This window comes from Ovis canadensis, chromosome 2 (genome assembly GCF_042477335.2).
Source record: "Ovis canadensis isolate MfBH-ARS-UI-01 breed Bighorn chromosome 2, ARS-UI_OviCan_v2, whole genome shotgun sequence".
NCBI classification, from domain to species: domain Eukaryota; kingdom Metazoa; phylum Chordata; class Mammalia; order Artiodactyla; family Bovidae; genus Ovis; species Ovis canadensis.
Window position 1 is genome coordinate 59662413 of NC_091246.1, and position 13940 is coordinate 59676352.

Consider the following 13940-nt stretch of genomic DNA (forward strand, 5'->3'; position numbering starts at 1 on the left):
TCATGCCTGCAAGGTAACTAAAATAGTTATGCATTTAAGAATGTGTGCACATTTGCCCGCAGGTCACAACTACAAAGTCTGTGCAGGAAAGGAAAGATTCCCCACCACACAAAGATCCTGCCTGCAGCAACTAAGACCCAATGTAGCCTAATAAATAAATATTAAAAAAAATAATAATGTAGGCACATCCATTTTAAATGCCTGATTCCTCTACATTCCCTAAACTGTAAATAATAAGACCTTTGCAGCCAGATAGTATCCTAATGTCAAGTTCTTTATATAATGACATATACCACTCTCTCCACCCAATATGTTCCTCAGTTTGAACTGACAGAGTTTCCTTTGGGGCTCAGCTGGTAAAGAATCCGCTTGCAATGCAGGAGACCTGGGTTTGATCCCTGGCTTGGGAAGATCCCCTGAAGAAGGGAAGAGCTACTCACTCCAGTATTCTGCCCTGCAGAATTCTGGGGTCGCGAAGAGTCGGACACAACTGAGCGACTTTCACTTTATGCTACTCCTAGGAAAGGTGCTCAGGCTTGCTCTTAATAGAGGAAGCATTAACTAATTGCCTAACTCCAAAAAGTGTTTACATGGCACATGCTGACTTGAAGAGAAGGGGAAAAAAAAGTCATTGCTATGGACAATAGGCTCCCCTCCTCCCACCTTCCCTTTTCTGCTTTCCCGGTCAACCTCTTTGCCTTCTGCCTCAAAATGTACACAAAAGACAAAAATCAGTTATTGTAATACGCATTCTATCGTTCCACTTGGGTACAAAGAGATGCCTTTTAATGTTTAAGGTTTTGAGAATCCCAGGGACGGGGGAGCCTGGTGGGCTGCCGTCTATGGGGTCGCACAGAGTCGGACACGACCAAAGTGACTTAGCTTAGCTAGTGCAGCTCAAATGTGATCCCGACGTTCCAGGAGTCAGGCGGCCGTCAGGCTTCAGGGCTGGGGCAGGGAACTTGCTGCAAACGGGTTCTTCTCCAAAGAAGGAGTCTTTCCCATCATAAAATGCAAAGCAGCCAGCCGTTTTCCATTCCCCCATCCCCGGCGGCATTAGGAAGGGGCCAGGAGGTTATTTACCCCCGCTTTCGCACTTCTCCTATTGAACAGAACCCGCGGGCAACGGCTTCTCTGAGAGCAGCGCAAGCCGGCTCAGGCTCAGCCAAGGCTCACACAGGGTTCTGGCCGAGCCCGCGCTGGGCTGGGGCGTCCGGGAAGCCTAGAGATCCCGTCTAGGAAACCGCGGGGTGCGTGGTGCTGAGGCTGGTTGTGAAAGTCTCAGTTTCAACTGGGCGGAACTCAACCTCGCCCCTGGCGCGCTCGGCTCCTTTTGCAGCTGGGAGGAGTTGAGGCTGGAAGTTGGCAATCCTCACTCACCTGTCGGAACCTGGATCCGGACAGGTGAGCGGAGCCTGGAGATCAGGGCACGCTGGTTACCGCAGCCTCGGCCTTCCCCGCGCCGGGACACCACGCCCAAAGGGTGTGGGGGCTGCTCCCCGAGACTCGAGACGCCCGGGCTCCGCTCCCCAGCTCCCTACTCCCCCCTCTTGCCCCCGGGCGCCATCGACTTGGCGAGCAGCGAAGGCCCGCTCCAGCCGGCGCCAGAGCTGCGGGTTCGAGAGGCTCCGCCTCCTTCGGCCACTACGAGCCACAAGCGCCTCCGGGAAATTTTCCAGTCTGTCTTCGGCTGCGGTCACTGCTGAGGTTTTCAGAACTTTGCAGGAGAGGGCCAGCTGGGACCTCTGCCTCCAACCCACGCCTTGCCTGCCGCCTGCCTGGGACATCCCCGAGTCCAGGAGATCCCGCTCCCCGACGCCCCAACTTTTCGTGAGCGGTCTGCGCTCCCAGACTGTCGAGCTCCTGTGCCAAGGGGCGTGCTGGTTTTCGGGGGCCGGCAACACTCTCTCCCTCGGCTCGCCTTCCACCTACCCCGGCGTGGGGCTGGGTGAGTCGGGATCTGCGGTGCACTTGAGCGTTCCCAGAGCTCCGGATCCGCTCCTGCCCCAGAGACTCCCTTCCAGGGGGGATTGGACGCAGGCGGTCCCGGCCTCTTACTCCGAAACTCGAGTCGACCCTGGGCTTTTCCCTCCGAACTCCGGTGCCGTCGCGGATCGGCCGGCGGAGCGTCGGGGCGCTCGAGACTTCGTGGCCTGTCGGGGGCTGCGCGTACGATGGCCGGCTGCTGCTGCCTGTCAGCGGAGGAGAAGGAGTCGCAGCGCATCAGCGCCGAGATCGAGCGGCAGCTTCGCCGGGACAAAAAGGACGCGCGCCGCGAGCTCAAGTTGCTGCTGCTGGGTGAGTGAGCGTCTCCCACACCTGAGCTCCGGGCATTTCGCTCCCGGCCGCTTCCCTCGCCCGGATCCCTGGCTGGAGGACCTGGAGCCGCGCGGTATGCTGCTGCGCGGCTTCCTCCTCCTCCCAGGCGCTCGCGGATGACAGCAAGTTGGGCCCTCAGGCGGCAGTCCTTTGCACCTCCAGCTGGGCGACACTGGAAGGCACCCCCTTCCTGACCTCAAACAGAGCTGAGAGGTAACATTTGACCTCTGCTTTCTCCGTTGTTTGCTTCTCTCCCTAAAGCCTCATCCACCTCACCCCTCCGTCCCCAGCGCGCACCGCCTCTGCAGGACGTATCTTGGATGTTGGGTGTTGGTGGAGGGGAGCTGTTTAATCTACATTTTGGGTTCATCCTGGCCCCTGCACTCTCGAGTCTAAGTAGGTTGACTGAGCGCTAACGAAGTGTGGAACTGCGCATTGCCGCCCAGTGATGCGGACAAGTGATATCCTCATTTTAGACAATTAAAAATAGGACGCAAAATTGACGAACTTGCCCTGGCTGAGAAAAGGCAAAGCAGATACCGGGTCTCTCGTGGGGTTGCAGCCCAAGCCTTAACCTCTCTCCCCGCTGTGACGGCCTCTGCCTGCCTCCCTGAGCTCCCTTTGGGCAGGCCTGTTTGCCTAAAGGCCCAAACGTCCCTTGCTCAGCTCAGCTCACTGTGTGTTCGTTCCTAGGGTTGGGACTGCGGTTGCCCAGCTGCTCTGGCTAGTTCTTCTTTGGGCGTCTGCACAGATCTAGGTAGGACGCTCACTTTCAAAAAACGGAAAGAGAATGTTAAAAGTTTGCCCAGTGTATGCCTTAGGGCAGGATTCCTTCTCTTGTGACTTTCTAGAACCCTGTTTGCTGTTAAGGAATATTTACCTTTTCCTTCTTTTCATATCAGAGTAGCAGCTGTCAGATTTTTCTAGATAACTGCAAATATTTCAACTTTTTTCTTTCATCTGTTCTGGACAGGAATCCTTGCTTATATCAGAATTTTTAATCTTTTCAAGGAAAGGAAAGTGCATCTAGTTAGAAAAAAAGAGAGAAAGTTTTTCTTCAGTATTGTCTTCAGACCTGGACAAGGGAACCCCTGTGTAATTATTCTTTGGGTTTCGGGGGTGGGGGTGGGGTGTCTGGTCTTCCTCAGGCTGTGCCCCTCCTCACTGGAGGAGTCTGTCTGCAGGTGGATGGGGGTGCCCACCCAGAGTCCACACTGCCCATCGCACCCCAGACCCTCACTGAATTCCCTGCCCAAAGGCCCAAGCCTGCTCTGTGCACGTTGGGGTGGGGCAGGCCCCACCACTGAAGAGTGCCTAACCAGGCAGCTGTGCTGAAAGTGTGGGCTCAGGTCTGCAGGTGGGCCTACGAGGCCACTCTGGGAGGAGATGGAGCCTAGGTGGGGAAGGGAAAGGATTCTGTTCACTGGCCTGGGCTGCCCTTTCATGCCTGACCCAGAACTCTGAGGGGTCTGAGAATTCTAATCGTACTTGGCCTTCCAGGTTGTTATAAAGCTACGTTGGCCAAGGAAGGAGGATTGTGTGACCGTCTGTTGGTGGATAGCACTGAAAAGTAATTATGTGGGCCCCCAGTGTCCTCCTGTCCGAGGCTCCACGAAGATTAGGGGCGGGCCTGGCTTTAGCGGCATTGTTGTTATTGTTTAGTCCCAGTCTTTCCTACCTCTTGGACTGTAGGCCACCAGACTCTGTCCATGGAATTTCCCAGGTAAGAATACTGGAATGGGTTGCCATTTCCTTCTCCAGGGTATCTTTCCAACCAAGGGATTGAACTTGTGTCTCCTGCATTGCAGGCAGATTCTTTACCACTGAGCCACCTGGGAAGCCCTTTAACTGCATACTTTTTCTTTTTAAGGACAGACTGAGTCCTCTTTCCTTGTGAAACACTTTATGATCTGTGTCAGTGTGTAAAATTCAGTGCCTGAAATATACCAGGAGCTTGACAAATGAAAATTAAGCAGGAAGCTGACCATATTACATGTATTGGTGATAAGACTGTTTAGGGGTAAAATGCTTGCATTCACTTACAATCAAACTAGGGTAGGGATGTTTGTAGGTATATTTTCCCGGGAAGTCATACTTAATCCAGGTGACTAGAATCTGTTTTTGTACCCACCAGGCCCTTGCCCTAACCCTCTTATTGCCCCAACCCTCTTATTGCCCCTTTCAGCACTGTCTGACCTCCCAGCAACCCCTTGTTAATCATCCTCAGCTGTGACTAACACACCATCTCAGTGCTAATTATCCAGAACTTGTTACAAAGTTGCTATACCACATGGAACTATCCAAAACCTTAAGGATGGACTTTGAAACCTCTGGTTTAGTTTGCTCTGTAAGGGAGCAGGGCATACTTGCATTTCTTAAGACAGAAGAGAAGGAGGCCATGATGCCCAAAACACAGAAATCGAAGAATCCTTTTTTGTCTAAAGTCATGCAGTTTGAATGAAAATAAAAATCACCTGAGCTGCTATAATGGGTGTATTAGATGAGCCGCTGCCTGAGTACCTCAGGTGAAAACTGTTTTGCAAATAGAAGTTGAGGATCCCATGTGGAGGGTGGAATGAGCCAAAAGGCCGCCAGCTCTTTGACAAGGAAGCATGCTGTTGCAACAAAGTGATTTAAGGACATTTCCAAAGTACATTCAGTGGGGCCATATCCTGTTTGTGCTTAATAAAAGCATGGTCAGTGTCCACAGGGAAAGATAAAACTTGCTGTCCATTTGGGGCTGCTATTTGCAAGGTGTCAGCGTGGTACTTTCTTGTGGAAGGAGATAGGGGAGAAATAAAGGAGATGGCTAAAGTTAGTAGAAAGAAATTCCTCATCAGTTCCTCAGATAAACGTGGTACAAAAGAGTTCTGATAAGAACCTTGAACATCACTCAGTGTAGGAAGAAAGTGTCTGGACAATAGCAATGAAATGGGGAGAAGTGTTATTTTCATTAATTTTGGGTATCAAATGAGGCTTGGAAAAGTGCTGCTTGTTAATCAGTTTGAATGTCTCTAGCAACTCTGATGTCTTGATTTTGGATGCAGACCTCATGTTGGAATTGGAATGTATACTGGGGAATTGGTATTTAACTTATACTGGTATAGGGATTAAACATGTAGGTTCTTAGCTCTTACTGCCTGAGTTCAAACTCTGGTTCTACCCTTTCTTAACTGCAGACTGACTTGGCTCTGTTAGCTAGTAAGTGTCAACTAGCATCACTCCATTTTGTAACATTTTTAGCCACCCGTGAGGTGTTATTTTCATTTTAGTTGACCAGTTGTAGGTTGCTAGCAGTTTGTCTAAGTTGTCCTGGTTGTACTTTAACAAAAATGTTTTGCTTGGAGTTCCCCTTATTATTTTCTGAGCCTTAAGCTGACTTTTAAATCTCTTACTATTCTTGCACTAATGAGTTGAAAAATCTGAGTCCCCTAAAGTTTTGTTGCATTGGTTATAACAAAATTCCATTTCAGAGCTATTTGTCATGTTCCTGGGCTGCAAGTCTATTTAGGTTTAATGGCTGGAAAATTATTTTCCAGCTCCAGCTTCTCTCCAGTGACCAGTTGGCACCAGACATTCTGCTCTAAGAGCCTTCCTCTGCCCCTTTTTTGGTTTATTTATTATCTGTATAAACTCACATATAGCTAGGATTGTGTGTGTGTGTGTTTGTGTGTGAGAGAGTTATACCAGTGGTTTTTATTTCATTACTGAATCATTTTGGTACTCAAATTGTACCCAATTTGCACACTAGTTCCCTTATCACACCTCCATCAGTTTTTGGAGCATTTCCTTACTTTCTGGCATAACTACATGCTCCAGGTTCATCTTGTACCCCTCTTCTAAGTCCGGAAATCAGTCATTTCACTGCTGGGCCTTGATCATTTTCAGTGGAAAACTATACATTTTTTTTTTCTGAAGATAATTAAACACTTGAAACAAAGATATCAACTCCCCTAATTCAAATCAGTTGCCAGTATGGAAGTATCTGAAAAACCACATTTTTAAAACTCTGAGTTAGAAGATGAAAGTTTTAAGGTTGTAATGCTATGAGTAGATATGAAAGGGAAAAATCTAACAGTAAAGTTAGATGAAAAACAATGTAAAAAAGTCTTAGTCCTCAAAGGGTGTTTTTTTTCATTTTTAAAAATCTTCTAGTCTGTATTGCCTTTTGTTTTCTCTTTTTCTATGATACCTGAATCACAAGAGAAAAGTTTCCTTGTAAGAGCTCCCTTGTGTGGGGTGGCAGGGAGGGAGGTGGCTGGACTGAGACAACAGAGAGGAGTGTACAGCAAGTCAGTGTAGCAAAGCTATTGTGTTACTTAAGACAGATTGAAATTCACACAAAAAGAGGACTTTATTGGAAGGATTCTTACCAGGGCATCTAATAAAATGAAAAGAATCAAATAGAAAAAACCAGAAAAGCAGATGCCACGGCATTCCCAGGGCCCAATCACTAACGTAACTTGGCTCAGTTCCCTTCCAAGCTCTAGAACCCTCTGGGCCTTTCTTGTCCCTGTCGTTGAGCCTGCGGCCCCATGTGAGTGAGGGTGTGAACCTGAATCAATCAGTTTAGTCTGGGAGATCCATAGCACAGACACAGCTTCATCTGAACGCACATGGCCTGAAGCTGGGTGTCCTATAAGGCCAGCAGCTGCCGCTGCTGCAGACAGTTTAAGGAATTAGAAGCGCACCAGCCAAAATCCCAGTGTGCTAGAGGAGGGCTAGTGCTCTGAAGGACTCTGTGTGGAACCCCAACTTTCATTACCATAGTTGGTTCTCTGCTAATGGGTAAATTAATGACATCATGTTGGCTAGGGTTCCTGGTTGCAGAAGAATAATTTCGCTTAAGAATAATTTATTGGAGGGGAAACAGGAAGCTCGTAAAATTGATGGGAATTGAAAAGCAGGCTAAGTGAAAGGGCAGGATCCAAGGGAGTCTTGACACTGGAATCAGACCAGGCTGCCAAAAGCACAGCCGGAAACTTACCACCCAGAGAGCTGAGAGTCACTGACGCTGCCCTGGGTGCCCTGGATGCTGGCTCTTACAGCAGAATGGGCCTCCACGTGAGTGCAGCAAATCATCTGTGATCATCTCTTGCAACTTTCTGTCACTTTGCAAAACCTCAGGCCATCTGATTTTGCCCACGGATTCGATCCCTGGTTCAGGAAGATCCCCTGGAGGAGAGCATGGCAACCATCTCCAGTATTTTTTCCTGAAGAATCCCATGGACAGAGGAGCCAGGTGGGCTACAATCCATGGGGTCACACAGGGAGAAGCGACTTAGCATGCACACATATGCACAGGGAGCTTGGGTAGAGGTAGGATGGGGTAGTGGTGAGAACATGCTCTCTGGAGCCAGCCTTTGTGAGTTTAAAATCTAGGTAATCTAGGGATTAAGACCATGCTTCTAATGCAGGGGTTGCAGGTTCAATCCTTTGTCAGGGAACGAAGCTCCTACATGCTGTGCAGTGAAGTAAAAAAGTACAAAATAATAATAATAAAAATAAACAATGAAATCTAATCAGTAAATAGTCCCCATTGTCCTGCCAACCCACTTTAAGGGCTCAGTTACAACTGTGTAACTGGGCTCGGTTACAAGGTCACTGATAGAAGCAGAGTGTTTTTTCCAGAAGGGCATGCAGATAGGACAGTCTGACATGAAATCCCCACTGGTGTCCCTTCTCAGAGAACATGGGCCTGCCATGTGGTCATAACGTAGCATCGTGAAGTAAGCAGCATGTTAGGGCTCTGGAAACCTGAGGGGTTGTTGTTTTGTTGTTGTTTTGATGGAGGTAGCCTCTGAGTAGTAAACATATGACCATGAGCAAGACATTCCCTTTTGAATCCCAGGATCCTCACCTGTAAAATGAAAGTTTGGGATCAGGTGACCTCTATCATTGTTGTTCAGTTGCTCAGTCGTGTCTGACTCTTGTGACCCCATGGACTGCAACACACCAGGCTTCCATGTCCTTCCCCATCTCTTGGAGTTTGCTCAAACGCATATCCATTGAGTCGGTGATGCCATCCAACCATCTCATCCTCTGTCATCCCCTTCTCCTCCTGCCTTCAATCTTTCCCAGCTCATTAGAAATTTCTAATGAGTTGGCTGTTCGCATCAGGTCGCCAAAGTACTTTAGCTTCAGCATCAGTCCTTCCAATGAATATTCATGGTAGATTTCCTTTAGAATTGACTGGTTTGATCTCCTTGCTGTCCAAGGGACTCTCTGAGGTCTTTCCAATTCTGGCATCAGATGGTTTATACCAGTGGTTTTCAAAGTGTGCTCCCAGGACCAGCAGTATCAGCACCTCTGGGAACTTGTTGGAAATGTAAACTCTCAGTCCTCAGCGTGGCCTTCTGAAACAAATTCTAGAGTAGGGCCAGCAAGCTGTATGTTAATAGGATCTCCTGGTGATCCTGATGCACATAGGTTGGAGAACGTGTCTTATAACCTTGGCCTGGACCTCAGGATGGACCAGCCTCTGATTGCCACTCTGGGCTCTAAAGCAGATACCTTCTCTTTCAGTGGACATCTGGGAGGCCTCTGGGATCAACCTGCCTAGAGGATGCTCTATTTTTTGATGTTAAACTTGATGAAGGGTCTTCAGAATGTGAACTGGGTAACCTGTAGGAATTGTTTAGTCTTTGTCCCCAGGTGTCAGGTTGCTGGGCAAAGAGGAGAAGCAGGCACGCATGTACCTACATCTTACCTCGGCAAGAGTCCTTACAAAAGCAACAGTGTGTGGATTTGCATGAGCCCTTGAACTTTGATGTAGAACTCCTAAAGTTGTGCTCATATAAATTGTAGTGGTTTTATGGCCCATTATCATTAAGTAATTATCTTTCTATTATGGACTAAGTGGTGCAGGGAAAGCCTATTTTAGTACAAGCCACCAAATATCAGTATGCTCTTTGAAAATTCAACCTCTATGGAACATTGGGGGCTTCCCTGGTGGTTCAGATGGTAAAGTGCCTGGAATACAGGAGACCTGGGTTTGATCCCTTGGCTGGGAAGATCCTATGGAGAAGGGAATGGCAACCCACTCCAGTACCCTTGCCTGGAAAATCCCATGGACAGAGGAGCCTGGTAGGCTACAGTCCACAGGGTCACAAAGAGCTGGACACTGATATGGATAGAGGAAAATGGAACATTAGGTGTATCTTCTTGGTTGTCAAGTTGTTTCCCCCCGCCCCAAGTAACTGATATATTCTGGTATTTTGTACTTGGTCGTAAATGAGAGAAAAAGAGAACATTTATCTTCTATTATTTTGTCTGAAAGGTATCTCTTGTATGGTCAGTTAGTTGTCCAAGACCCAAAGAGGAACTATGCCACTGCTTTCTCGAACCTGCCATGAATGACACCTTCATTTTGACATTTTGTGTAACTCATCTCCAGAATGTTTGTCTGTTGCCTAGCTACTATGTAAGTGGAAAATACAAGCTAATTGTATTCCTAAACAAAATCAGATAAATGAAGGTGATAAATCACTTATAGAATCATCATCTAATGTTGCTCGTAGTCTAAATCCTGGTTGTCTAAGTCAGTGCCACTCAAAAAGCAGTCATGGGTCCTGGGCCACTGTGCATGTAAGACAAATACAGAAATCAAGAATAAGCATCTAGAAACTTTTATACCAATTTAACAGTGATGTAGCATCAGGGTTTTTTTTTTATTGTATTTCATTGATGTAATAGTCTGCAACTGAATGGGAAAAATTTAAAAACTGGTCCCTTACCACAGAGTTTGAGAAACAAGAGTGCAGACTTTTAAGGATGGGATAGAAAAAGACCAGAGGAGTGACTAGGCTCAGCAGATTTCACAGGGTTTGGTGATCAATAGCTATTTGACTGGAGAAGGCAATGGCACCCCACTTCAGTACTCTTGCTTGAAAAATTCCATGAACGGAGGAGCCTGGTAGGCTGCAGTCCATGGGGTTGCAAAGAGTCGGACATGACTAAGCGACTTCTTTCACTTTTCACTTTCCTGTATTGGAGAAGAAAATGGCAACCCACTCCAGTGTTCTTGCCTGGAGAATCCCAGGGATGGCGGAGCTTGGTGGGCTGCCATCTCTGGGGTCGCACAGGGTCGGACACGACTGAAGCGACTTAGCAGCAGCTATTTGACAGTAAGCCACAGTGAGGAAGCCAGTCTCTTAGTTGCCAGCCAGTTCTAGTCACTCATGAGTCTTCATGTTGAACTTCATTTCTAAGGTAACATCTGTTCTAAGACGTGCCATTGATTTGAAAGCAGATTTTTATTTACTGCATTGTACACATCAATACAAAGGTCTCTTGACCTTAAAAATGTTAATTTGTGTGGCAGTAAATCTCAGAATCAAGAATATAAGGATGTTTCATTTCTTTTCCCCTCTAACAGTACAAATTTAAAATAAAGCAAAACTGTTCCAATTATTGACAAATAATTCAATTTCATAAAACTAGTTTAAGTGCTGAAATTAGATTGGAAAATATGCTTCTGTTTTATTTCCATCAGCCCACTGAATTCAAGTAATCTTATTCTGTGAAACGCTGAAAAGGGTTGCTTCCTGGGTTGGTGGGACGGTTATGAATATAAAGAGCAAGAAACAAGTAAGAGCAACCACATGTGAGAGCACTAATGTATGCTGCTGTTTGCTCCAGTGTGGATGGAACACATCTAGGTGGTTGGTGGAGTCCAGGAAGAGCTTTACATGAGACCTTGAAATCCATGATGGCTTTGTTCACCACTGAACCCACAAAGCTGAGCACAGAGCCTAGCTAAAACAGAGGTTGAATAAATACGTCTCTCTCTCTGTCTCTCTCTGTCTCTGTCTCTCTCTGTCTCTCTCTCTCTCTCTCTCTGTAGTGGTTTCCATGAAATACCAGATGAGTAGTGTGAATTCCTTACAGGAGCTGGAGGTCTCTGTTGTTCAGGGTGTCACAGAAACATTCATGGAAGGAAGACTGGCCTGGTTTGGGCCTTGAAGGGTGAAAGTAACTCAGTCGTGTCTAACTCTTTGCAACCCCTTGGACTCTACAGTCCCTGTAATTCTCCAGGCTGGAATACTGGAAGGGGTAGCTGTTCCCTTCTCCAGGGGCTCTTCCCAACCCAGGAATCAAACTGGAGTATTTAAAGGATTTATCAAATGAAATGTTATTTAAACATTTAAACAATTTACCAAGTGAGAATGTTAAAAATATTCTAGTATATTCATCTAAAAAGCAACTTAAAAGGTGATATTAGACATATTTCCCAACTCCTTTCTTAACATATCCAAAATAGAACACAATGAACCAAATTGAAGGGTCTTCTCTTTTTCTCTCCCTGATTGATGCATTTCTACCAACAGATGGTACCCCTGACAACCCGGTGCTCAAACCAGAATCCAGGGAGTCTTTGTTGGTCTTTCTTTTTTTTGCCTTTTGTGATTGGAGTATAATTGCTTTACAGTGTTGTTAGTTTCTGCTGTACAATGGAGTGAATTACCTGTATGTATACATACATCCCCTCCCTCTTGAACCTCCCTTCCAACCCCACCCTACCCGTCTAAGTCATCACAGAGCACCAAGCTGAGCTTTCTGTGCTATACAGCAGGTTCTCAGTAACTGTCTGTCTTATACATGGTAGTGTATATATGTCAATTCTACTCTCACAATTTGTCCCTCCTAACCATGTCTATAAGTCAGTTCTGTGTCTCCTGATCTTCTACTACACGTAACACTAGAAATAAAATAATGATAATTACTTTAGGCACTTGAACAGTCTCATTGATTTCTTGCTGTGCTTGTAGGTACAGTTAACTATTGTCCACCCCATTATACAGATGAGGAGACTGAGGCTCCAAAACCAGGTTCACCAGCTAGCTTAGAGCCAGGGTTTGAAGCCAGATAGTCTGACTCCAGAGTTCTGGTTCTTAGTCACAGTCCTGTTTCTGTTTCCTAGAGCCAACATCTCACCAAAATCTACTTCAGGAGGCCACAGCTCTCTGTGTACACTTTTTGCCGTCCTATTTGCCCCAGCTCTTGTCTGGATTACTTCATCCTCTACTGCTTTTTGGCCCTGAGTTCACTCTCCACGTTGCAACCAGAGTGACTTTTTAAACGTGAATTGGAAGAATTGATGCTTTTGAATTGTGGTGTTGGAGAAGACTCTTGAGAGTCCCTTGGACTGCAAGGAGATCCAACCAGTCTATCCTAAAGGAAATCAGTCCTGGGTGTTCATTGGAAGGACTGATGTTGAAGCTGAAACTCCAATACTTTGGCCACCTGATGAGAAGAGCTGACTCATTTGAAAAGACTCTGATGCTGGGAGGGATTGGGGGCAGGAGGAGAAAGGGATGACAGAGGATGAGGTAGATGGATGGCATCACTGACTCAATGGACGTGAGTCTGGGTGAACTCCAGGAGTTGGTGATGGACAGGGAGGCCTGGTGTGCTGCAGTCCATGGGGTTGCAGAGTCGGACACAACTGAGTAACTGGACTGAACTGAACTTTCCTGCTCAAAACCTTTCTGTGTCTTCCCTTTGCCTTCGGATGCAAATATAAAATCTGCGCATGGCCCGTGTGGCCCTCTATCCAGCCCCTGCCACCTCTCTGCCATTATTCCCTTCAGTCACTCGCTTCTGTCCATAGAGCCTCCTTTCAGGACCTTTCATGGGCCACATGCTTCCTTTTTATATGTCTGCACACAGCAATTGTCTGCTTCCAACGTGTGTCCTTACCAGCCTTCTAGCAACTCATTTCAGGATACATCTTAAACATCCCTTCCTCCTGGAAGCCTTCGCTGACTCCCTGATGCAAAATAAGTCCCCCCAGAATATTCTCCCATAGCCCATTGTACATTTTTTTCTTAATTTATTTTTTTAATTGAAGGTAACTGCTCCACAATAGTGTTGGTCTCTGCCATACGTCAACAGGAATCAGCCATAGGTATAGTCTACATTTCTTTTTAAAAATAGTTGTCATTGTGTCTTAAAACTCTATTTCTGATGTTTTATTTACTCTCTGTCTCCCCCTCTAGAGTCTATATTTGTTGAGCATAGATACTATTAGAACTAGTGAATCCTGAAGATCTTGTATAGTGCTTGGATGTTCCAGAAACATTTGCTGAATGAACAAATGTACTGCCATTTAGCATCAATATTATTGCTTAAAAGAAAGAATATTTCACCTTCAAATAGTGGGAAGGGCTTATTCTTAATAGAGGATACTTTAAATTGGATAAATATACATTTATAACAAATTCATATTTGTTCATATTAATCTTTCCCTTTTGGGCTAATGAAAACTTTATTACATACTGACATTGGAATGTGGGCTGATGTTCTGGAATCAGTGATGTATTGCATGTGTCTTATTTGTTTTCTAAGTTTTCACATTTTCTTATGCACAAAAGTGAATATTCTTGAGTGTTTAAAAAAATTGTTTTTAGCTTAGAAAGTGGCATATTTGTAGCAAAGACTGCTATCAGTCTCTTAAATATTTTTCTTTCTTTTGTAATAAGGTAGTCTCTTGACACATGACATGGAGGTAAAGAATATATTTCTCAGTTTACCTGCTGCTAGGTGTGGTCATTTGACTAAGTTTATAGCCCATGGGATGGAAACTGTAGTCATATAGGTGATTTCTGAGTTGTTACCTT

General features: G+C 46.0%; 1 protein-coding gene across 2 annotated transcripts in view; it reads left to right on the forward strand.

The window, feature by feature from the left end:
- The first annotated feature begins 744 nt into the window (after window positions 1-744).
- The window catches only part of GNA14 (G protein subunit alpha 14), a 198059-nt gene continuing 184863 nt past the window's right edge, over window positions 745-13940 (forward strand). Inside the window, exon 1 of one of the 2 annotated variants that reach the window (XM_069576305.1) lies at window positions 745-2298. In XM_069576305.1, the coding sequence (XP_069432406.1) occupies window positions 2175-2298 (124 nt within the window). In that variant the 5' untranslated portion in view covers window positions 745-2174. Of the gene's footprint in view, window positions 2533-13940 lie in introns of both variants that reach the window. The other variant, XM_069576306.1, reaches the window with a different exon arrangement.